The sequence below is a fragment of the Uloborus diversus genome, chromosome 2 (assembly GCF_026930045.1).
Source record: "Uloborus diversus isolate 005 chromosome 2, Udiv.v.3.1, whole genome shotgun sequence".
Lineage (NCBI taxonomy): Eukaryota > Metazoa > Arthropoda > Arachnida > Araneae > Uloboridae > Uloborus > Uloborus diversus.
The window spans coordinates 104,788,107-104,812,745 of NC_072732.1; the positions used below are offsets into that span (position 1 = coordinate 104,788,107).

General features: G+C 29.7%; 1 protein-coding gene across 1 annotated transcript in view; it reads right to left on the reverse strand.

The window, feature by feature from the left end:
* Positions 1 to 1,314: 1,314 nt before the first annotated feature.
* The window catches only part of LOC129216466 (uncharacterized), a 66,015-nt gene continuing 42,690 nt past the window's right edge, over positions 1,315 to 24,639 (reverse strand). Inside the window, exons 10-20 of the mRNA XM_054850680.1 lie at positions 24,070 to 24,229; positions 22,288 to 22,968; positions 17,764 to 17,867; positions 12,656 to 12,773; positions 10,966 to 11,163; positions 9,031 to 9,054; positions 4,836 to 4,950; positions 4,340 to 4,447; positions 3,454 to 3,524; positions 2,548 to 2,629; positions 1,315 to 1,391 (exon numbers count right to left, since the gene is read on the reverse strand). Of these exons, the coding sequence (XP_054706655.1) occupies positions 1,346 to 1,391; positions 2,548 to 2,629; positions 3,454 to 3,524; positions 4,340 to 4,447; positions 4,836 to 4,950; positions 9,031 to 9,054; positions 10,966 to 11,163; positions 12,656 to 12,773; positions 17,764 to 17,867; positions 22,288 to 22,968; positions 24,070 to 24,229 (1,707 nt within the window). The 3' untranslated portion in view covers positions 1,315 to 1,345. The remainder of the gene's footprint in view (positions 1,392 to 2,547; positions 2,630 to 3,453; positions 3,525 to 4,339; positions 4,448 to 4,835; positions 4,951 to 9,030; positions 9,055 to 10,965; positions 11,164 to 12,655; positions 12,774 to 17,763; positions 17,868 to 22,287; positions 22,969 to 24,069; positions 24,230 to 24,639) is intronic.

The following is a 24,639-nucleotide window of genomic DNA, read 5'->3' on the forward strand; positions in this document are numbered from 1 at the left end:
TTGTAAGCAATGGGTTACCAGTAAAAATAAATTAAAATCCTCAAAAAAAAATTTAAAGGACTGATCACTTCATTTAAAAAATAAAAATATACTATCAAATATTGCTATGCCATAGTAATTTCTAATACAGACAGTTAAAGAAAATAGCCAACTTAAAAAAAAAATGTAATCACACAATAAATAAAAATAATAATTTCATGAAAAAAAAACATTATTATTATTTTTTTTATTACTAAACCGAGGACAAGTTTAATATGTCATCCATTTTTTGTAGTCTTTAAAAAAATGAAGAAATAAAAATAAAAATAAAGAATAAAATATGAAATAAAGAATAAAGTATGAAAAAAGAATCATGCTCAAATCAAGTTGAAATACAACTATGTAATATTATTAATACAGTATTTTTATATTTTTTCCTTGAACTGATAATTAGATTAACATTTATTAAAGCAAATTATGATAATAGGTGCCCTATCCATCAATAAATAATTGTGCTTAAATATTGGAAGCTTTGTGATATGATAGCATTACATAAGAGAGCATATGTAATTTTATTAAAACACTTGTATTGCAAATATTTGCAATAGAAGTCAATAAATTCACAATGATTCAAATATATACATATAATGAATCCACATTAAAAAGTATCAGAAAATAATAAAAATTGTTTTGAAAATAGCAATAGCGATTAAGTAAAGAATGATTAGCAAATAGCTAGCAGCCATAAAAATCAATGAATTAAAAATTTAAATAAAAAAATAAAAAATTACCATTTACTTTTCAGATAATTTTTTTAGAAAGATAAAATTTCAAACACTGAAGCAGAATATTTTGAAAAAATTACAAAATGTTAAGATTATCTGACTTTCTAAGAAAAAGATTGTTAAAAAAATGTCATAGCAGAAAGCCTATGTCATGCTTTTTCAAGGGAGGAAATGAAAAAACAAAGAAAAGCAAGTTACTGTCATTTTTAAAAATATAACTTTCAAAAGAAGTCAATGAAACACATGGTAATTAGAAAAACTGAACATAAACAATTAAAATGATGCATTGGCTAAAAATTAAAATAAAAGATAAAGTCTCCAACTTTAAATTAGTGAGTTCTCTAGCACTTATAAAAAAGATTGTGAGATAAAAAAAAATGAAAGAACAAGTCACTGGAAATTTATATGCTGGCAACCCACACAAAAGTTTATAACAGACATTCAATGAAACTATGACATTCATTGATTGAAAAGCTAAAAATGCACATTTAATCTCACATGAGCCATCTTCATTGATGAAAGACTTAAGAATTGCAGCATACTATCATTCTTAGAGGCAAATACTTTGAATTCCAGAACTCTTAGCTTGATTTTGGAACAGTTGATCTTGGATCGTGAACATATTCACTTGAAAAAAAAAAGTTTAATTAGAAAATCAATTAACCAATACCAATAGATAACTACCATAAATAGATGTAGAGAGAAAAAGATGCAATCATTTTTTGCGTATGGAACTGAGAAATGTTTTTATCAGAGCAAAAAAAAAGGGAATCTATGATTCAAATCAAAAATTAACATCAGCCACACGTTTAATCACCCTATGTAATCATTAGTTTAAATATAATATTTAAAAACCTCATATACAGCAAAGCATCATTTACACCTTGTTCAAGGGACTGGAATGAAACATTACCCTTATCTTTAAAAGTTTAATTTTGTTAATGTAATTTTATTCAAATATAATAGTTTTAAGGTTCTTGTAACGTTTTTCAATGCAGAAATTATTTTGTAGTTCTTAATTAAATACAATAGTTGAATTTTTAAACCAAATAGTTTCAATTCTAATATTAATGTGCTTTCATTGTGCAGTTATATTTATATATGTACATGCAGACCATTCAGCTAAAAAAATCTTTTAACTTCGTCTGACATCCCGATTGCCTTTGAACATTGATTATCGCACTATTAATTGAATTGAGTTCATACACTTTTTTCATTTGTGTATGAGTTACTCAATATGGTTTATTGCGCCGTTAAAGAATGGTGGTGTCACTTTTTCTTTACCTTGGAGATTTGACTACCTTAAAAGATCCAAGACAAATAGTCAGGCAGAAAAATTTTGAACTTTACGGAAGGGTATAACCAATATTTTACGATATATAAACGATGTCCTTTAGCATTTGAAGGATGAATCAGGACTTTGTGAGAATGACATATAAAATGTAAAAGGCACATAATCAAGAGATGTATAAAGACAAAGAGTGCTTTATTGTATTTATGTACAATGTATTTAAGTATAACAGGTTTCTTAAAATTGCTACTTTTAATTGATGGTCTTTTGAAACAAACATGAGTGATGTGAAATATTACTGAAATAGGTAATTAATTAAAATTTTTGGAGTGAAATGTTTTGCACTTAATTTATGGAAACAAGTTATTCCCTTTCTCAGTGTAGTTCTACTACTTTAAAGATATTTGTTTTTACTTACTTTCAATTGTTTTCTTTTTTTTATATTATTTTAAGACAACACAATATTGCTTAAAATCATGTATGAATACTTACACTTCCATTGAACTGATAGTGCTGTTTGAACAGTATGAAATAGCTTTAACATGACAGCTTTTATGGCACTGAAGGCTGCAACCTGAAAGTATTGAGAATATAAAACAAGTAAGGTAAAGGAAAAAATACTTAAACTACCTCAAAAAACATACAATATATTGTTGTGAGCTTCTAAAATTCAGTAATATTCATTTGTTTTGCATTACCTTTGTACGATTTTTGACAATTCAATGCATGTTTAAAATTATGAAGTGGTTATATTCTAGTTTGATTTGCTTCACAAAATAATAGTTTGATTTTTCTCCACACTTTATTTGAATGATAATATTTTGAACAAATTTAAAGACTGTTTGGGGGAGGGGAGATTCAAAAAATAATTTTCAATGAAGTATGATGTAATTGCACAAAATGAGATGATTTGTGTTTAAGAATAAAATATTAACTAATTTTACACAAAAAATATCCAAGCAGTCGCCGCAAAATTATTAAAATTTGTTGTTTTTAATGCTTAACTAGAAACAGGTCTAATATTTCAACTATTTTTTCAAATACATCCTCAAGAACTAAAATTCAATGTTTTAAATGGAGAGGAGATTCCTTTCCAAGCTTAATGGAAGAGATCACAAATTTTTTGAAGGAAGAGCAATGCAATATCACATCACTATTTTTACCACTTTTGCTTCTCCAGATTCTAAAATTTTGCATTAAATGTCTTGCTTTGCTTTGCAATATTTTATCTGAAGTTGAGCCACTTGCTGCTTTTCATTCTGTTACACACACATATCAATACTCTACAACTTCATAAATGTTTTTAGTCGCCATGCACTCATTATGTATACAGGTTTCCACAAATTTAAAGTGGCAGGAATGGAAGTTTAAAAAAATCTTGTTTAAAAAAATAATTACCTCTGCATTCATAACCTTGTTTTCCTGGGCGTCTTGTTAAGTATTTCTGGCATACTTGGCACAATGTAGACCTTTAAAATTTATATTGATCAGCATCAAATATAATAGTGCAATTATTTAACATTTGTATTCAGGGTTATAATAATAAAAACTAACATTTTATATTGACAAAAAAAAAAAAAAAAAAAAAAAAAAATCTGATAAACCACGAAATATTCCAATTTGAAAGTCTAATTTTGAAAATAACTTTTATTACTTTTTACCTTGATCTTCAAAGGTAACCATTTTCGAGCTGAAATCAACTACATGCGTATTAACTTAGTTAAAATAACACCAGATAGATGGTCCTGCAAACTCAGAAACATATTTAACCATTCCACTTTGCCCTACTACTTGAAACTTTGCCTCACTTTTCCCTATTTAGAGCAAGATTAAAGAAGTAATGGAGTTGCTAGTTAATAACTTTTCTAAATTCAATATTAATTTAGACAATTTGACAATGAAAGAAAAGTATTCTGTTTTCATCTAATGTCACATCAAATACAGTACAGAACATTTTGTCCACTCTTAAGGCATAAACTGTTTTAAACTACTAATTTACTGCAGTTAAAATTACTCATATAACTAGATGAGTCTAAAATCAGGGTTCACCTCAGAAACATTAAGCTTAAAAATTCAAGTTTAACGCTTAAATATAACAAGAAAAATAACTGAAATATACTAAGAATAATGCAACATGGTGGGTGATAAATTATAATACTCAACACATGATTAGCATCATTTTGATCAGTTATTATTTTAAGAACTTGCTTTAAAATAGCTAAAGAAATTTTGGAAGAGAAATAAAAAGTCAACTATTTCAAGTTTTACATTGTAACATACATACCCTGAGAGATGTTTGGCTACAAATACATGATCATTATAAATATGTAACTTAATTCCACGTTTTTTCCACTTGCTGCGATGAATCAAAGAATTTGGTATAAGATAACGCCTGAAAACAAAAGGTAATTCTGAAAACGTCCCTTAAGTATAAAAATATTAGCAGGATTTATATTATTTTCTTGAGGCATTTAATAACACCTATTATCACAAGCATGAAGTTACTTTCTATATTTTTAAAAAGAATATCTCACTGTATGTACAGGACATTGAACAAACATTGAAAAAAAAAATAATAACATTTAATAGATATATAACATTGTCTAGTTATATTATTTATGTTCAATAATGTTTTTTTTAACTACCTTGCAGTGCATTGGTACTGCCAAACTACAGGGTGGTTAACATCATGTTATGTTTTAGTAAAGAAAAATCAATATTTACACATTAAAGAGCTAAATTTAAATTTTAAAATGCAACAATTAAACATATGCACTAACTTGATTATTCCATTTTCATTTGTTTCTACCACAAGAGTTGAATTTTCATTTATATATGTACGACTTGAAGAAGCACTTATGCCAGAGGCTTCACTAAGGCTACTGCGTGTACTACCTGAAATAAGAAAAGGTCATTTATTCCCTTTGAGCTAACATATACCTTATGAAGTTAACATAAAATATAATAATTAAATAATTTCACATTTATGACTTGGAACATTAAGTCAAAAGTATCTTAAAACAAAATATAAACCCCATTTCAAAAATATAATTTAATTTTAATTAATTATAAATGTACAAAAGAAATACATATCATAACTGCTTAAATTAATTCAATTTCATTTATTTGGAAATTAAAGTATTTTATTATGGAATTTGTCTGCTATAATTATATACTTAACTACTTTTTAGTTAATTTTCATTAATCAAAAGTGTAACCTCATAAATGATAGACATAATTTATGCGAGCAATTATACAGGGTGATCTTAAAGTCTTTCCGCAGTAAAAAATAAGAAAACAACCCCAAAAAACATATTTTGATAACTCAAATACGAGGCGTGTTTTTAAAGTAAGTTCCGTTTTTATATAAAAAAGGAACGAGTACAGATAGAGCTAAGTAATTTATTGCACAAAAATCTACCACCCTTACGCTATTTTTCGACATTGCTCCCGTGATTTTCCAAGCATTTGTCATAGCGTGGTACATGTTTTTGTATACCTATTCGTACAAAGCTACCGCCCGTTTAGTCAACCATGAAGACTCTTACAGGGCTTTGGCTGGGGCATTTTTGAACATCCTCTGGTGTGCCCTCACCTCGCTCGCAGCATCTTTCATTTGTTTCGGCATCTAAAGTCTTTCCAAGGTGGTCTGTGGCACAACAGCAATAATGAGCTCAGAGAACATGTTATCCCATGGCTGACTACACAGGCGGCAATTTTCTATGAATAGGTATACAAAAACCTGTACCACGCTATGACAAATGTTTGGAAAATCACGGGAGCAATGTCAAAAAATAGCGTAAGGATGGTAGATTTTTGTGCAATAAATTTCTTTGCTCTATCTGTACTCGTTCTTTTTTTATATCAAAACGGAACTTACTTTAAAAATACGCCTCGTACAAAACATGTGAAGGTATATATTAAATGTTAATTTCGACATTTTGTTCACAATAGGTGCTGAAAATGCTTTTCTCCTTGTGCCATACAAACGTTTACCCGTTTAATTTTATTGGCAAACACAAAGGGGTGCAAGTGGACTCAAATAAAATTTTCTGAAGACAATGTGAAAATTTCGGAAACTATAAGAAAGCTCGAACACCCCCCACCCTTTCCCTTGTAAAAACTCTTCAAATATGCCTACAAAAATCATGAAAATCATTGAAAAAAAAACATTAAAAAAATGTTTTATTTTGATTTTTTTCAGTTTAAGAACGTGTTTGTCAGCCTAAAACTTTCGGAAACAGCAACCCAAAATTTTTGGAATTTTCTGAAATTTTAGACCGTAAACACAGAACATAATGCTTCAGCTGTGATGGATTGGATGTAATTCTTTATTTCCAATTTTAATTCGTTAATATTTCTGGGAGTATTCTTATAGACACATGGCCTTTGGCAGCTTTCCACAGGTGAAAATCAGGGACTGTCTGCCTGTGGTTGTGATGAGTCATTCTCTATGCGCCATTAATTTCTACTGTGGAGATGATTTAACAACCGTGATTGAGATAGCCATTCTCCATGTGTCATTAATTTCTATTGCAGAGAGACTTTATAAACACTCTGTAACAGAATAGAAATAATCGGAATTTCTTTAAACTTGGAGAATATTTTATTCATCTTTTGAAGTACCACCTTGTTATTTTTTCAAGTCATTTCTACCAGAAGGGTGGTCGCTATCAGAGCTTATAGCTAGTAGGCATTACCAGAGCCACAATTTTTATCTGTAATCATTACAATTTTTCCTTCACATAAACAACATATTTCCTAAAAATATGAACCTAATTGTGATCAAAAAAGTTGAAAATTGTATGTTTTTGAGGTGTTTGTTTACTATGTCATGTTTTTCTTTCTTTTTTTCACATTTCTTGCATTAAAAACATTTTTTCATTAATAATATCATCCCAGAGTTAGGTTCATAGAATATAATTGAATAAAGAATATACACACAAATTTTCAGCAAGATTGGTCAATAACTATTTGAGCTAGAATGCACACCAGTTGAAAAAAAAATTTTTTTTGAGAAAAACACCTTTGAAAAAAGCTGCTGTGAACATTTTCGAATCTCCACAGTCACTTAAGCGCTGATAGCATAGGAACTACGAGGGCTATCCAGAAAGTAGATTACGTTTTGGAATAAAAAATAAACAAAGTATAGGAAAATTTTTTTATTATATACAGATGAAAGCCACACTCAAATACTACTTTTCGACATAGTCACCATACAAATTAAGGCATTTATCGTAGCGATGTACGAGCTTGGAAATTCCTTCGTCGAAAAATTCGGCCGCCTGCGCCTTCAACCACTCCGTTACCTCTTCTTGCAGCTGTGCGTCATCATCAAAACGCTGCATAGCCAGCCACTTCTTCATTGCTGGGAATAGGTGGAAGTCGCTCGGTGCCAGGTTGGGACTGTACGGTGGATGAGGAAACAACTCCCACTTAAAAGATTCAAGAACTTTACGAGTGACATTTGCCGTGTGGGGCCGGGTGTTGTCGTGAAACAACAAGATCTTAGAGCTCAACATTCCTCTGCGCTTGTTTTGAATTGCTCTTCTGAGTTTTTGGAGAGTTTGGCAATACCTTTGAGAGTTTATTGTAGTGCCTCTTTCCAGGAAGTCCACCAAAATCACACCTTTTCTGTCCCAAAAAACAGTCGCCATGATCTTCCTTGCCGACATTGTTTGCATGCATTTCTTGGGTTTTTGGGGAGAACTTGTGTGCCCCCACTGCATTGATTGCAATTTCGTTTCACAGTTCACGTGTTTCACCCATGTTTCGTCACCAGTAACGATGCGATCGAGTAAAAAGTCACCATCCTTATGGTAAGCGTCCAAAAAGTTCAACGCTGCAGCCATTCGCTGATTTTTGTGGTCCTCTGTCAAGATTTTTGGAATCCATCTTGCACAAAACTTGTGGTAACCAAGCTTTTCGCTGATGATTTCGTGCACCAAACTTCGCGAAATTTGTGGAAAACTTAAAGAAAGTTCCGTTATTGTGAAATTTCGATTTTCCCGGACTTTAGCATCGACTTTTTCGAGAAGTTCGGCGTTCACTATGCTGGGTCTCCCACTTCGATCTTCGTCGTGAACATTGGTTCGGCCATTTTTAAATCTTATGACCCACTGACGCACTCCATTTTCAGTGATAATGTTGTCCCCATACACTTCACAAAGCTGCCGATAGATTTCTATCGGTTTACAGTTTTTTGCAGTCAGAAACCTTATTACTGCGCGCACCTCGCAGCTCGCGGGATTTTCAATTAACGCAGACATTTCAAACCGTCACAGTATCTGAACGAACACAGCACGAACCTCTCACTAGCACGGCTAGATGCAGACTGAGCTGCGCAACGCTTTGACCCCAAGATGGCCGCGCTAGCCCCGCCCCTAGCGGACACAGACGAAAACGTAATCTACTTTCTGGATAGCCCTCGTAATCGGAATTTTTCACTGAAATTTTTACAACATATTCTTGAATAGTTTCACTAACATTTTATGACATTAAAAAAAAGCGAATTTTTTGACCCGTCTAAACTGGTTTTCCCCCTGAAGCTTTTGGAATTATGTGAAATTTTCAAAACTCCTAAAGTCATCACTTCTTTGATTATTATTATTATTTAGAATAAATAATTCTCCAACCAAAAGTTTTAAGGCATCTTGACCAAAAGGCCCCTTTATAACCTAATGAGAGCCCTGGCGCAGCCAGAAGAACCTTTCAGAGCTTTTTTTTTTTTTAAAGAAAAATACCTTCTGGAGGGTTTTTTATTAAAAACACCTTCTGAAGGGGGGGGGGGGGGGTAATCAAAACAGTCCTTTCATATGCATAAACTACTGTATTAGAATTTGCATTTATGCTATAACCAATGGTTAAGGGGGGTGTTTTCACCTCCAAAACTCCACCTTCGATGTGCACTGAATGAGGGAAATATGTAAATCATGCAACAATAATTCAAATTAGTAAGAAACTAAAACGATTTACCTGGAACAGCTAAAAATTGCTTTCCTGAAAAATTAAAGAAAACTCATATAAAGTTCAGGAAGAAAGTCATAGCCAAAATTAAAGCAATTTGAGAAACAAAACTCACTTTATCAAATTGCACTCACGCAGCATGAAATTATAAACAAAATAGATTATAAAATTTTTATAAAGCAATTATAATAACATAGCTGTCACCCATATTAAAAGTAATGGAAGCGAAAAAAATACTGGACCAGTGGAAATTAAAAATGGAGCAGGTAAAATATAGAACCTAATAGTAATAGTATGACTCAGACGTTGCAGGCTATAGGTAAATCTAAATTGTTTTGGTGCCATTTCACAGTATTTTGTACAGATAGTGTCCACAACAAAAGCCATGTAATTTTTTTAAAAGGAATATCTGAAGTCAAATGCCAAAATAGGTGGTTTATTTGAATTTGCATGAGTATTTACAGAGATATGGAGTATTTATTTGGAAAATTGTTAAAACTCCTGTTGCGGACTGGACAGTGCAAAACTTGATAAAATCTTTCATATTTCACAAATGAAAGATTTTGATGAAATTTTTATTTGAAATAGGAAAATAAGGAAAGTATTTAAGCAACTCACATACATTTAAGATTTCATTTGTGTGATAAACTCAGAAATATACACCTGTAGAGTTGTTCAAAAAAAGAAAAAAACATAAAAAAGTTTCTTTTTCATTGCTCAAAATAAAATCATCAATAAATATTTTTATTTCTAATTTTATACACCATTTAACAAAGCTATGCAAAAAAAAAATAATAATAATATCAGTTAAAGAATTCCATAGCAATAGCAATTCAAAAAGTGTGTTGGACTCTAGAAAAATGTGCAGGACTCCTCTACATTTCTTCAATTATTTATTCATTTTCCTTTTCCTGTTTTTTCCTTTTTCTTTTTTTCTTTTTTTTTTTTTTTTTGCATTTGATTTTGCTTATAATATTTTGTTTTTATCTTTTACAATTTACATTTGATAAGATGATATAAGCACTTGGTCTGTTTTTCTTTAGGACAAATTTAAGAATTTAAGGAAAAAAATGTTTCAAATAAGTTGAACCGTTAGATTCCTAATGAAACTTTCTGACAATACAGCAATTTACTGGCTTTGAACGATTTATCTCTTGCACTTAAAAAACAGCAGAATATATTTCTTCATTAATTAAAGACCTTTAATTATTTTTCTTCCTTTAAAATATATTTGTATCTAAGTTTTTTGGTCATAAAGTCAATTGATACAAATTGTAGAGCCCCCAACATTTAACACTTCACCATGTGTATTAAGTTTTTTTTTGTTCTGAAATTTTATAAAACTATTTCGCTCTTATTATCTTCAGTGTATCAGTTTAAAAATACAATCAAAACTTTGACAGCATAGAAAAACTAGATTCAAAGGGAATGGAACTCAATGTTGATCGAAATTGGAATGTATTTTCATGCATAGAGTCATTAATATGACACTTTTTTGTCCAACTACTTAATTTACTGTTTAATTAGCATTTCATTTTATTTTGAATTTGTGTGTAGGTAGGACTTTGACACTGGCAAAAAAGAATTTTTTTACATCTTGATGTAATGAATATTGAAGCCCAAACCTTGAAATATGGAGTCTGCAAAATTCAAATACTGTGAAATGACCTTTTGAATAAATTGCCTAATCTGTCAAAAGTTAGCTTTTTGCTTACCCGAACTGCAGTCTATAATAGAGCTCAATGAAAAATCAATACAAAGATTATGCAAGAAACATCTCTCCATGATTAGTTTTGAAAAGAAAAATACAAAACCCTACCTTAAGAAGTACAAAGTTGGTTTTAATGAAACTTACTTAAAAAAAAAAGTTTGGCTTTTCTATCAAAAATGATTTTTTTAACTACGTTAATAACAATAAATTAGAATAGTGAAGCATATCAATACCCATAAATTTCCCCTTGAAAGGCGATGGCTTCTGCTGACGCAATCTATCTGTAGAAGCACTTCTACTACTAGCTTGGCTGTAATTAGATGCAGATTCAGAACGATTTTCGGCAGATTTAGATCTTGTTTTGCGAAAGCTCAGTCTTCTTCTTAAGCTCCCCATAAATGACTTTTTTTCTTTTGGTCGAGATCTGTCATCTAAGAACAACAAAACAATATAAATTATTCAAGAACGTAAAAAAAAAGATAAAGTGCTTCACAATTTTAATATTTACAATTTTAAAAATTGAAACAGAAAAACTAACATAACTTCTGAAATTTTCCAGTCTAAAAATCAGCATTTATTGAAAAAGCAACAGCACCTTAAATCTTAAAATGACATACATTAAATGAGAATAGCTTTGAAAAAAGTAGAATAGAGAAATTAATTTCTTCAAATGCAATTTCTTAATTGTAAAAATGCATAATTATTTGATTATTCAAAATAAATTTATAATAAGTGAAATTACTGGTAGCAAAATAAATAATGAGAACTTATTTGCTTGTTTAAGAGAAAATTATGAGTATATACTTTTAAAACTATATATGATATGAATATAAAGGTTATCCCCCAAAACTTGAACATACTTAATATACTAAAGAAGTTTAAATCCATTTTCCAAAAAATTTTACTTGAGAAGGAACTTAATAAGGAGGTTGGGAAACTGATTTTGATTGCTTTGTGAAACTTAAAGGTTATATTTCCTAAACTAAAAGAAAATAAATGTTAATATTCTAAACCATCTGAAATTTTCAGAATTTTTTCAATAAACTATGCAAGATTTGTGGTTTTATTTGAATTCATAAAAAACAAAAAAAATTCAAAAGTTAAAATCTAGCTCAAAATATCAGTTTTTGAAAATAAACATCTTGTGAAATGAAAAAAAAAATTCTTTTTTATTTTTTTTTTTAAATGTGTTATTTACTATTTACAAACATGAACCTTGAAACATTCAGGCAATTTTTCCTTCCCTCCACATTTTGAGATTTTGTAAAAATCAGCATTTTCAATAAATTGCAACTCATAAGAAGGAAGTGATATTCACATGAAATTCATAAGCAAAGGCTTTTATGTGTACTGGAAGTGCTAAAAAGATTTTTGCATTTTTAAACTGCAACAGAATTTTTTTTTTAAACTTTTTTAATTGGTCAAATTTATGGAAAAAGTAAGCCAAGAGTGGTTTATAAAAAAAAAAGGGGGGGGGGGAGGCGGCAAGATAGGGTGAAATTAGAAGGGTAGTTTTTTTTTTTCCTTCTTCTTTTTCACTCTGCACATATTTTCATTTCAACAAGAAAAAAAAACAACTTTTTCATGTTATTTCTGCCAAGGACTTATTATCATTGAAGTCATTTTATTTTAATTTTAAAATGCAGAAAAGAGAACACCTACTTTGGTTCTGAACTTTGTCAAAAGTTTTTTTTTTTTTTTTGAAAAAAATCGTTCTTTTAACTCCATCAGCAAAAAATAAAAGAATGATCCAGGACTCCTCCATGGCACAAAGAATTTTTAATTACTGATGCATACCCAGTTTAACAGTTTTTCTATGCGTTTTTTACATATCATAAACAAAATATCTTTAGATCACACTGCTATTCAAGCTTCAGATGATACAGCTATTTACATTCTATTAGAAATAAAGAGCCAACATACCACCACTTTGATCTTGAGATGGTGAAGAAGGAACACTATCGGAATATGAAGTTCTCGAACCTTTCGACAAATGACTTGCAGGTGAAGCTTCCAAACTTTCTGAAACAGAATTGTCAGCCTATACACAGAAAAGAGTATAATTTAAAATAATTATCTCTATAAAATACAATTTTAAAGAAATATTGTATCAATACTAGAGATGTAAAATTTCTGGAAATTTTGAAGTGGTGGAAAAAAAGTTTTTTTATCAGTTTCTTTTAAGGAAAAATTGATTTTTTATGAATAAAAATAGGATTTCTTAATAGCTCTGTGTTTCTGGGAACATATAAAGGGTTAAGCATTAAAACATATAAGCAATCCAAACATCTTCTTTTTCTGCTTGACAGAAGTACACATAAAGGTAAGTTTAATTAGAAAAAAAACCTTTTCGTTTTATAAATTAGAGCTTTCTTGGTCAAACACTAGAAATAAGTCAAGTCCTCGTTCAACCAATAATATTAGGTAAGGTGGTTCAATCATAACAATTACAATTTCTTTTTTAGATTGCCTTTGAAACTTGAAATAATAATCGTAATTTTTGACTTTCAAACATGATTGATATTATTTGAAAGAAAAATAAGTATGATTTCCCTTCCTTACTATCTGAAAATGAAAGCTATTGAGTTTTGATTTTTTTTCAATCCTGTTCCAAGTTCAAATCAAAACTAAATAGGTTTTTCTTTTTCTTTCTAACAGAAACCCCAAATCAAAACTGAGTAATGGTTTCTAAAGCTGAACCAAAACTTAAACTGGAGTTTCAGTTTATTCATAGGGCCGTACTAAGCACAATAGTAAAAGTAGTCATACCTGCACTTTTGAAGAAAACCGAGTTATTATAACCAAGTTTTCTCTATTTCATATTTTACTTAATAAGTAAAATGTTTGATCAGGAATTATTTTGTTAAAAAATTCTGGAAAAAAAAAGACATCTGAATCAAATGTATGGAAGAACCAAAGTTCAAAACACACAGCTTGAGCTCAATTGCAGATTCCACTTTTGTGCTTAGCACAGCAGCATACAGGGTGCAGCAAAAAAAAAAAAAACTCGGATAAAGATTTCATCATGGAATGGAAGTAAAGTAATTTCATTTTAATGAGTGTCTTATTTATTTTTGTCTTATGTATTGTTCATCGGTTTTCTTACAATTTAAAGCAAAAGACCTGCTATTTTAAAGTTGTTTAACCAAGTAGAAAGAGAGTTTGTTTGCTTGTTGTGCCTCAGCAAATAATATTTGATGCAGCATGCTGTTTCAAGTAGCTTGGAAATCATAGTCGATGTCCGGAAAGTACAAAAACGAACAGTGTACATTTCAGTTAATCGTCAGGTCATCCAGCTTAAACAGAAGTTTTACGAGTTCCAAAAAGTTCAGGTAATTGTGTGACTCGAAGATGCCAGTAATGTTTAAGACGGGCTGCAAGTCCATGCTGGAAGAGATATCTTTCACTGATTTACCATTCAATCAGCTCTTACTTTGATTCTTTATTAAGATTTAAAATTCAGCCTAATAAATCTATTTGACTAATTTAAAGTTTTGTTGTGAGAAATTCTTGAGATATTTTGCTTGATTAATGGAAGTGTATGTGGCCTACGGCCTCCCCTTACCTTGGACGCCCGTGCATGATGCACGTGCTCCACACCTGCTAGTATTGGCCCTGCAAGTGACAAAAAATCTGTTTTTTTTGGATTAGGGCCATAAAATGAATCAAAAAGTGTACCAGAAGGACATTTTAGAAGCTGTTGTACTTCTGTAGACCTAAGGGCATTCAGCCTAGCAATGTAGATTGGACATTGCAGTTTGACTCCACACCAGTTCATACGGCCAAAAAGACAAGAGTGGCGCAAAAGGCGCTTTGTTTTTGACATGATATCATCTTTAGAGTGGACACTCTACTTGCATCCCACTTATTACATTGTATGGCCTGTTTTAGAGTCAAAGGTCTACCCTAAACTACACATAAGTTTGGACTCTCTAAAGCAATTGCTTTATAGGGAATAGGATTGATTAAAGGACTTACGGCCCTTGAATGAAAATTTCAACAAGCAGTTGCACTTCTGTATTACTTAAAAAGGCGGTCAGATTGAAAACAATTAAAGTATTGATTGCTAAAGGTCTTCTCATATTATTATTTTTGTGATTTGTGAATTTATTAATTTTTAATAGAGTTACAAAGAAAATTGCTTGCCGGGTTTTTTTGCCGCATCCTGTACATTTGGTTCGCACAGTCAGCAAAACCATAGTTCTGTGATTAACGTCATGAAGTTTTATGAAGAAAAAAAATAAATTCTTCACTAAGGATATTGATTTAGTTTTTTTTGCAAAGAGTATTAAATGTTTTTTGATCTATATGCAAATTATATTATCATACAACTATTTGCATTATTAAAATTTTCTGAAAAGTTGAAAATAATAATTTTTCAATTTTTCCGGAGCACAAATAATCCTCTTGGGAAAAAACGGTTTTTCCGAAAATTTCCGGGGAGGGGGGGGGGCGTTCCCGACCGGTTTCATCTCTAATCAATACAGACGAACCCCTTTTTAACGAAATTGAAGGGACCAGATAAGCCATTTTCTTGTAGCAAAATTTCATTAAGACTAATCTGCTGACTTATGTTAATATAAGTCGGGGTCTTCGGCATAATGAAATTTTCTCTTTTAGGTATTCACTAAATTGGCATCCGACGGTATAGGAATTTGAAATTGTGAGAAATCAAGTTGCTTGCAAAGTTACTTCATATAAACTGTCAAAGAATTTTTTTTTTCAAATTTATGTCATAAAATATCACTCAAAATTTGAATAATATCAATAAAATAACATAGATACAAAAATAATTTTGAAAAGAGACTTCCATGCATCAAAATTAAGTTGCATGTGTTTTACATATAAGTAAATAATCTTTGTAATTATTTGATAATTTTCAATTGAGAAATATGAGTACACGTATTAAAATTCATACTATAGCATTTTACACAATAAAATGCTAAAAGAAAAAATACTTCAAAGAGTAAAAGCATGCACAACTCAACCATAGAAAGATATTTAGTAGTTCCAAACTAAAACATTTTAAAAACTAAAAGAATTCTACAAGTAAGAGAATGAAAATGGAAAATGATCAATATATTTTTTTAGCTACTATTATGCTGATAGTTATCAGATTTGAATGCTGTTCGATAAAGATTGTTCACCTCTTTATTAATTAACTTATCACAATGGTAAGATTCAAAAAACAAAATTTAGGGCACTCTGTGATTCAATACTGCCTTGAGCAGGTAAAGGGCAATACCTGCAGAAATGAGTTTTCGAGACATTTGAAGAAACCCATTTTGGATTCAAAAGTAACAGGGAAAAGTTAGAATTGGACATTTTTCCCAAGTTTTTTTTTTTTTTTTTTTTCTCAGCGGGAAAACAAATAAACAAGCTCCTACAATAAAGCTAACAAACAATAAATTGTTTGTTAACCTGCCCATGGCAGAATACTTGGTGCTTTTTTTTCCCCTTTAATATTTACTTTCTGGTACTTAAAACTAAACCATTCACCATCATGTCACATAGTTAAAGCAGTAAATTGAATAATATTTCTTTTGGCTCATAAATATTCTAACATTTTTAACTGGTGCATTCACTACTATTCAGTTCAATGATATAAATAACTTTTAATCCATTAAATAAGTAATTTTAATGTTTTTTATACGTTTTTTTTAACAAGTGCATTAACTGTCCCAGGAATTTTCTTTGAACTTATTTTAATATCATTATGTCCTTCTTAGGAATTAAACAGCAAATTTGAAACTAATTAATTGAACAAAAAAACTAAAACTGAGTAGCTTATTTAAATGAAAATATAATTAGGTTTTTGATAAAAGATGTGTGCTATAAAAAACGATTTATAGACTTTTCCATCATCCAGAACATACTAAGTCTAACTTAGCTATTTATTTAATTTTAGTCAAAATTGTTAACCAGAAGTTTACTCTATAGATAAAAGAAGCCAATCCTAACTAAATAGTGGCATTATATTTCAAGGAAAGCATTTTGAATAGTTTAATTCTTTTCATAGAAATACTGATTTTTAACAAAACAAAAAGTTATACAGCCTTTTATTGTATTAAAGTTTTTTAGTGGCCTAAACAAAATGATAATTTTAAAAGAAAAAAGTTTCATGAAAAAAAAATCAAAGAAAAAGTCAAGAATTATGAAAAGGAATATATATTTTATTCAAGAATGGGTTTTAACATTTTCTTTTTTAATGTGTATTGTACTTTTCAGGGTGCAAAAAAATGTAAGTGATAAATATGATCAAATTTTTAACCAGGAAGAATTTAGGACACCCAACAATGTGTACTTAAAACCAGGATCAATGAAAATATATTATAAGAAGAATTCAGACATCTTGGATAATTTTTATGAGCAAGAACAGACAATTTTGCAAAATAATAAAATATTTTTAGTCACTTATTTCAATTTTTAACACTTCTATTTATTTAGTTATTTTTATTTATATATTTTATTTAATTACTTATTTTTTTGTGCTGATAAGAAAAATGTCAAGCAATCTACATAAATACACAAACAAGTAATTAAGCAAAACTAGACAACATATAAATACCTCATGTATTTCTTGCCATTGTCCACATTTGTCCTTAGCTACCTAATCATAAGAAAGCCAATTTTTGTGTATACCAGTAAATTGTATCTCATATATTAGTACCCAGGAAATAGCCAAAGATTGAAGCATGCAATAAAGAATTGAAAATAATTCAATTTCTTAAAATAAAAGCTGTAAACAAATTGCAGTGCAAAGGAAATGAAAACGAATAAGAAAAAAAAAGCTTTAAACATTTTCAAAAATTGCAGCATGAAATAGTGAAGGAATGATTAAAATGTGCACCTTTAACGTACCTTCACACTTGGTTGAGTATTTTCCTTTTGCGAAGCAAAAGAAACAACAAAAGAAGTATTTATAAGCATTTTAGAAGTTAAAAAAACATAATAATTAGAAAGGAGGGAGACAATTGAAATCTCGCTGAAGTTTGAAAAGCTATTTCTGTATTTATAAACATTTCACTTACTCGTTGGACACTGTGTATAATTAGCGTGCTTTTGCTGGCAGAACTTGGCTTACTATGCTTTTCTAGCTCTTTAAGAGCAGTTCCAGTTAAATCTGCTTCTAAATCTAAATAAAAGCAATGAAAATTGCATAAATATGGAAAGTTAGAAATAGAATATTTTTTAAATTTAAGAAATGAAATCATTCCATAATTAACCTTAAAATAGCATAAATAGGAAAAAAATTGGATGACTCAGAATATAAAGATAATCTTTACTAATAATAAAGCAGAAAGTCTCTCTGTCCGGAGGATGTCTGTAAGATGTCTGTAGGATGTCTGTAGGATGTCCGTAGGATGTCTGTGACGCGCATAGCGCTTAAACCATTCGGCCGATTTTCATGAAATTTGGCACAAAGTTAGTATGTAGCATGGGGGTGTGCACCTCGAAGCGATTTTTCGAAAATTCGATGTGGTTCTTTTTTTATTCCAATTTTAAGGAAAAAACTATCATAAATTACGAAATTATCGTAACGTGGAACCGTAACATGGGCACAAGCCAATTGGCGAGATACGAAATTATCATAACGTGGAACCGTAATGTCGGTACAAGCCAACTGGCGAGAAAATTCACTATACATTATTTGTAAATATACAGGCGAACCAAAAGACCTTTTGATTTTTCTATTGCGGGCGAAGCCGTGCGGGTATCACTAGTAAAAGAATAAAATTCAATGAAAGTAACAAGAATGATAAGCACTTAAACCACTGATTTCAAAAGTACTGATTTCCTTTGTGAAATGAAAGCAGACTTCCTATTATTTACACACAAAAATAGCATTAAAAAATACATTCACCAAGTTATTGGGCACATATGAATGGAATTAAGAATAATGTAACATAGCATTATGATGCAATATGACAACATGGTAAGTTTATGAAAGTCAATTATTTAGACATAACACTTATGATACTAAAGTAGTTTGATAAACTTGATTGAAACAAGCAATATTACAGCAGATATAAAAAATGAAAATAAAGTTGAGAACATGAAATGGCTTTTTTAGCATTAACACATCAGTTTTTAAAGTGTCATCTTTTTTTAAAAATAGGGTTTAATAAATTGTAAAATACTGAGTAAATGAAGTATCTTAACACCTGATTTAGAAAAAGGTACATGAATTCATCAACTATGTGATAAATTTTAAATCATAAATAGAAACCGGATACACATACCTAAAAAATATTAAAACATTTCATTGAACAATATTACATAATAATTTGCATTAAAACATTTACTAATTTAACAATTGCAGTCCAGTGCCGTATTACCCCACATGCCACAAAAGTGGGTTCAGTGGCTATATTTTCAATAAACCTTGTATGGTCCTTTCTGGCATGCCGGAAAAAATAGAGGTTGAAAAATATTTTTAGTTTAAAGTATTAAATATATGAATGCGTCTGTAGACGAAGGGCATATGTTACAATAGAAGAGGGACATCTGCTACACTTTCTGTCAGTTTGGACAATTTGTTTCCTCACATAAATAAAGTGATAACAAAATGTTGAATTAAAATAATAAACTTGAAAGCATAACATGAAAGACTTTGAAAGAGAGAATTCCAATTCCTGTAGGATGCAAAAAAAAAAAAAAAAAAAAAAAAAAAAAAAAAAAAAAAAAAAAAAACATTTTACTTTAAAGATGAAAATGAAATAGAAAAGAATCGATAGAAAAGATAGAAAAAAATTCGTATTTTTCAAAAAGTTTTCCCATTTCAGTCTATAAATAGGTTTTTTCTTTCCTGGTTTAAAAAATAACATTGACATTTTTACACCACACACACACATACGCACAAGTCAAAAAAAAAAAAAAAACGAGCTGATGTGTGCATCACATGACTTCCTTTTACTCCAATTTAATGTCATTTTCTCACTTTTGGCAGTTTTAATGTGATTCAATAGTTTACTCTCTAAATATCACCAACAGTGGCCAAATTAAAACCAGATTAAAACAAAAAAAAATTTAAAAAAAATTGCCAAATTTGTTGAAAAGTTGGCAGCCAAAAGACTGGTGATATATATCGCCAAGTGTCCCCCAAATTATAACGCCACTTGAGTTTACTTCGAAATTAACAATGATTTCCCCACAAAAGGGGCAAAAGACCCTTTTTGGAGCATCCGAATGCAACCAAAAAGGGAGGTGCACAACTAGACCCCACTAGTAGTCTAAGTATCAAATTTCAACTTTCTAGGACATTCCGTTCTTTAGTTACTTGACATACATACACACTTACATACAGATGTCACGAGAAAACTCGTTATAATTAACTCGGGTATCGTCAAAATGGATATTTCGGGTGTCTATACATTCCTAGGCACATATCCACGTGTGGTCGGGTTGAAAAATAAACTAAATATTCATTCAGGGGTGAGCAAAATGGAAATTAAGGTCGATTTTTGAGTGAAAATCTTTTTGCAAATCCAATATTTCCTTTTTTTGTAAAAGGAAGTAAAAAGCTCATAGTCGGATTTTTTTAAAGGAGGGGATCAGAGAAATTTTGGCATGAATCATGCCAATTCTTACTGAATTCTAGCCTCTCCATTAGCTTTGGTTTTCCTTAGTTTTTTTTTTTTTTTTTTTTTTTTTTTTTTTATCATACAATTTTTTTTTTTTTTTTTTTTTTTTTATCATACAAACTCAAAACCTTTCTTTTACATGTCTGCAGCCCTTCTTTTACAGCAAGGACTTTATTGCACACAAAAATGTAAATCAAAGCGCATAAGCTAAGATGAATAAAGGCTTAGTGATAATTTGCAGTTTAAAGAATTCTGAAGATAAATGAAAAGTGTAACTAAAACTATCTTGCCCTATTTCCATGTATTCCACACTTGGATGAAAACTCAAACATGTAACTCTTTTTAAGATTTTTTCTTACATATTCCAGTGCTGTAGTTGTAAAAAAATATTTGGGGAAACTAACCTGAAAGAAATTCTTTTTTAAACTATATTTGTAATTGAACTTTCTTGGTTTGATTGGCTGTATTTTAACTATGAATTACATATGCTCAACTCGTAGGCTAAAATATTCTTCTGCTTGTGACATCATACGCCATCTGTGCATTATTCAGTGATATAGATTGACCAGGAAGGATAATACTTTAAATTTTTGACTTGCATACCACCTGGGTAACAAACCACTTTGCTAAAGGCCGAATTTGATCAGTCAGAACTTTGTGAAGAGTTTGAGCAGATTGATTGGAATTTTGAGAAGTGCCTGTTTTGATTAACCAGGATTTTGAGAAGGTTCTGTAAACAGACTCAAATTTCCACTAACCAGACTCCTGAATCTATTAATAGGTTCAAAGTTCAAAATGTGTTAATTTTAATTATTATAACCAATTTATTTATTTTATTTATTTATTTATTATTACTCTTTCTAATAAATATACTTAACTAGAAAAAATACTAATAACTATTAGTTAAACTGTAATATATATATATATATATATATATATATATATAAAATTAAGCAAACAGAATTTCAAATATTAAACAAAGTTTTTGAGTACTGAACTTACTTTTTAATAATAACTTCCCTAAAAATCTAGTTGAAAACATTTGCTTAAGTATAGCTTTCGATGAGCATTTCGCTTCTCTTGAAACTGTTTAACTGTGTAAATGTATGATACAACCGTGACAAACCATTTTTTATGAATCACCGGGGTGGATGAATTTTTACACGTGGGAAACAGGCGACTTGGTATGTCTATGGATTGGTCCTCTGGATATGTTTTTATCCTTCTTTTATTGTTATGTTGACAACTGGAATGGAATTTTATCAGGTTGAACAATGGAATCGGCTTTGTTTACATGGATTTCAAGGTAAGACAATTTTGTTATAGGCAAGTACTGTCCCGTGGATGGCTAATTATCGGAACTTGTTTTCCTAATTAGTCGAGGTGAAACCCCCTGCTTTTAGTTTTAGGTTTGAGCTGTAGTTTATTGGTTTTAGTTTAGCAAGTGGTGCTTTTGCCCATTGTTACTCTATATTGCATGTACTGGAGCTTAAACATTCTCTTTTAGTTCATAGTTAAAATTTTGGTCTTTTGACCATAATTAATGAATCCTCCACGGCTGATGTGCTCTGGATTCACTCTTTATCTTTTCCTGCTTAATAGCTGTCTGCATTTTTCCTTTTTATCATCGTTAATTATTTATAATTTGTTTAATATTTGAAATTCTGTTTGCTTAATTTTATATTTACTTGGCTTTTTAGTTTTGCTGTGTTGCGCATCTATGGGCTTTTGGTGTAGTCTTTTCAATATTTTTCACTTTTATTATTATATATATATAGTTAAAAACTAAAATAATTTTCCAGTGAAAGTAAGGACTTAGAAATATTTTTAAAACTGAACAGTTTTTAAAAATAATTTTTCACTTTTCCTTATTAGCTTTTTTATTATATGATTTGAAATAATATTGGCTTAAAAGATAGTATGACAAAAAATAACTGCTTTGCAAACTAAAATAATAAAAATTATGCTCACCGTTCTGATTTTCTAAAACTTTTGAAGAAGTTGAGCTAATTTCAACAATTTCTGCAATCGGTGGCAAAGTAAAACTCATGTCAGTGCAAGTGCTATCTGTGTCTTTAGACAAATTCACACTATTCTCTACATATTTGTCAAGTTCATGCATTTCCGTACTAGCTTTTACATGACAGTCAATTTCTTTCTGCATGCAATTTGCATCAGTAACTTTCTCAACAGTAAAATCAAATATTAAATCAGGGTTTTGAAAAGTATCATGCACATGCAATACAGGCCATGCAAGATCTGGTCTACCATTTAAAAGGGCTGGTTGATCGTTCTTATGTATATTTTCAAACTCTTTACTATTTTCTGATTTAATATTATTCTGCAAAGCAGTATCTTCAGATTTTATACTGGTGTAAACTATATTTTCTACATCCTTGTTCTTATTGTCATCAAGTGCATCTCCCTCAATAAAATTTTGATGGTTGACAAAACTAGTTAAAATGCTTTTGTTAGAGATAATACAATCACCATTCTTATGAGATTTCTGGAAAGAATTTAGTTGTTTTGAATTATTTCTGTTTTGTATTTGCTCCTCCTCAACTTCATGCAGAGAGATTAAATTGTGACCAGAAGAGTAATTGGAAATAGAATTAGCAGTCAGGTTAGCAGCCTTGGATCTATCACTATTTTCTGAAAGATTTGTAAAATATAACAGCAATTAAAAAGATAATTAAGAAGCATTAAGCAAGAATTATAAATTAAATATTAAAAACAGCTCTATCTACAAAATGAAAAGAAAGAGAGAAATTTTGCATGAAATGATAATTTTAAAAAACATGCAGTTTATTACAATATAAAATAAAAGCATGCAAAGAAAAAAAATCAACCATCTTTTCTAAGATAGATTGAAAAAAAAAGCTAAAAATAATAAAATATGAATTTGGACATATGCAGTCATTAAATAAAAAATATCCAAATAATTTAGATTCAAAAGAATTTTTAAGATTGAGTCCTTTGTTCATAGGTTAGAATAATTCTTTGATTGTGAATTCAGGTGATAACAATAGAAACTCAAAAAGTAGTTAAAATATTTCAGAAAAAGTTGATAGTTAGTTTCTTATTTCTTGAAGTAATGATTGTGTACAAAAACTAAAATTCAAAAAATGTTTTATGAGAAAATAATAAATAAATAAATACATCTTAATCGTCGTTAATTTCCAAAAAAGCATATCAAAAAGGTTTTTTGAAGGTAAATATATATATGTATACATTTAAATCATGAAATGATATTATGAATTTGAGAGTTTAAAAGAAATATTTAAGCCATAATAGTACACAATACATATTTACATAATATTTTATTTTTTCAAAGTTTTTACACAATAAATATATTTAAATTTTATTTAAACAAGAAATTCCGGTGAAAAGAATGCAGAAAATGCAACAGGCCAAGAGCATATAACAGCAAAAATAAAGATGATTTCAAGTGACTAAAGTAAGACATAAATAACCAAAACTTCAACTCAATTAAATCTTGCTGGATTAAAGTTATGTAAAATATGAAGTACACAGAAGAAAGAAGCAATATATTTCTAAAATTAATGATGTTGAAGAACATTAGGTGATAAGGTTGATACCAAAAAATTCAAAGTTTTGTTGCTTTCTTACCAAAAATTCAATGGAAGGCAAGGCAAATTCGTAATCAAATGAATTCAGAGTATAGAGCAGAAAAAAAAAGGATGAAAATCTATTTACTCAAATTCATGTATTAGAAAATAATATCAGACATGCCTTCTTTAGTCCTTTTGATTGTAGTTGTTGTAATAACTGTGCCACCAGATGTAATTCGGCTGTTTGTTTCAACTGTTTTCTCTGAATTAGACAAAACATCACCATTGGCTTGAGTTAAACGAGTAGTTTCAAAAACTGGTGTTTGATTGAGAAATAGAAACTGAAAAAATAAATAAATAGATTAAAATAAACAAATAAATAATAATAATAATAATAGTAAATCATTAGAAAATAAAAATGAAATATTATAGACATTTGACACAAAAATAATTGACTGATTAACTTGCAGAGAATAGAGTATGTGTAAAAGAGCAATAGAGAACAGAAATGCAGATTTATAAACTCCAAGAAGAGGTAAATAGTAGTATTTAAGCAAAATAATTAAAGAATAAATACGACTTAATGCTAATTCAGAAGGGACATGAGTAAACTAAAATGAGTTATTGCAAATCATTTTACATGCACTGCTTGAATGGGCATCAAAGGAAACAATTTTCTCTGTATAGAATAAGAACACATTGAAAGGCGTGTTGAGAAAAATGTTTGTTGAGCTTAATAACTAGAAACTAG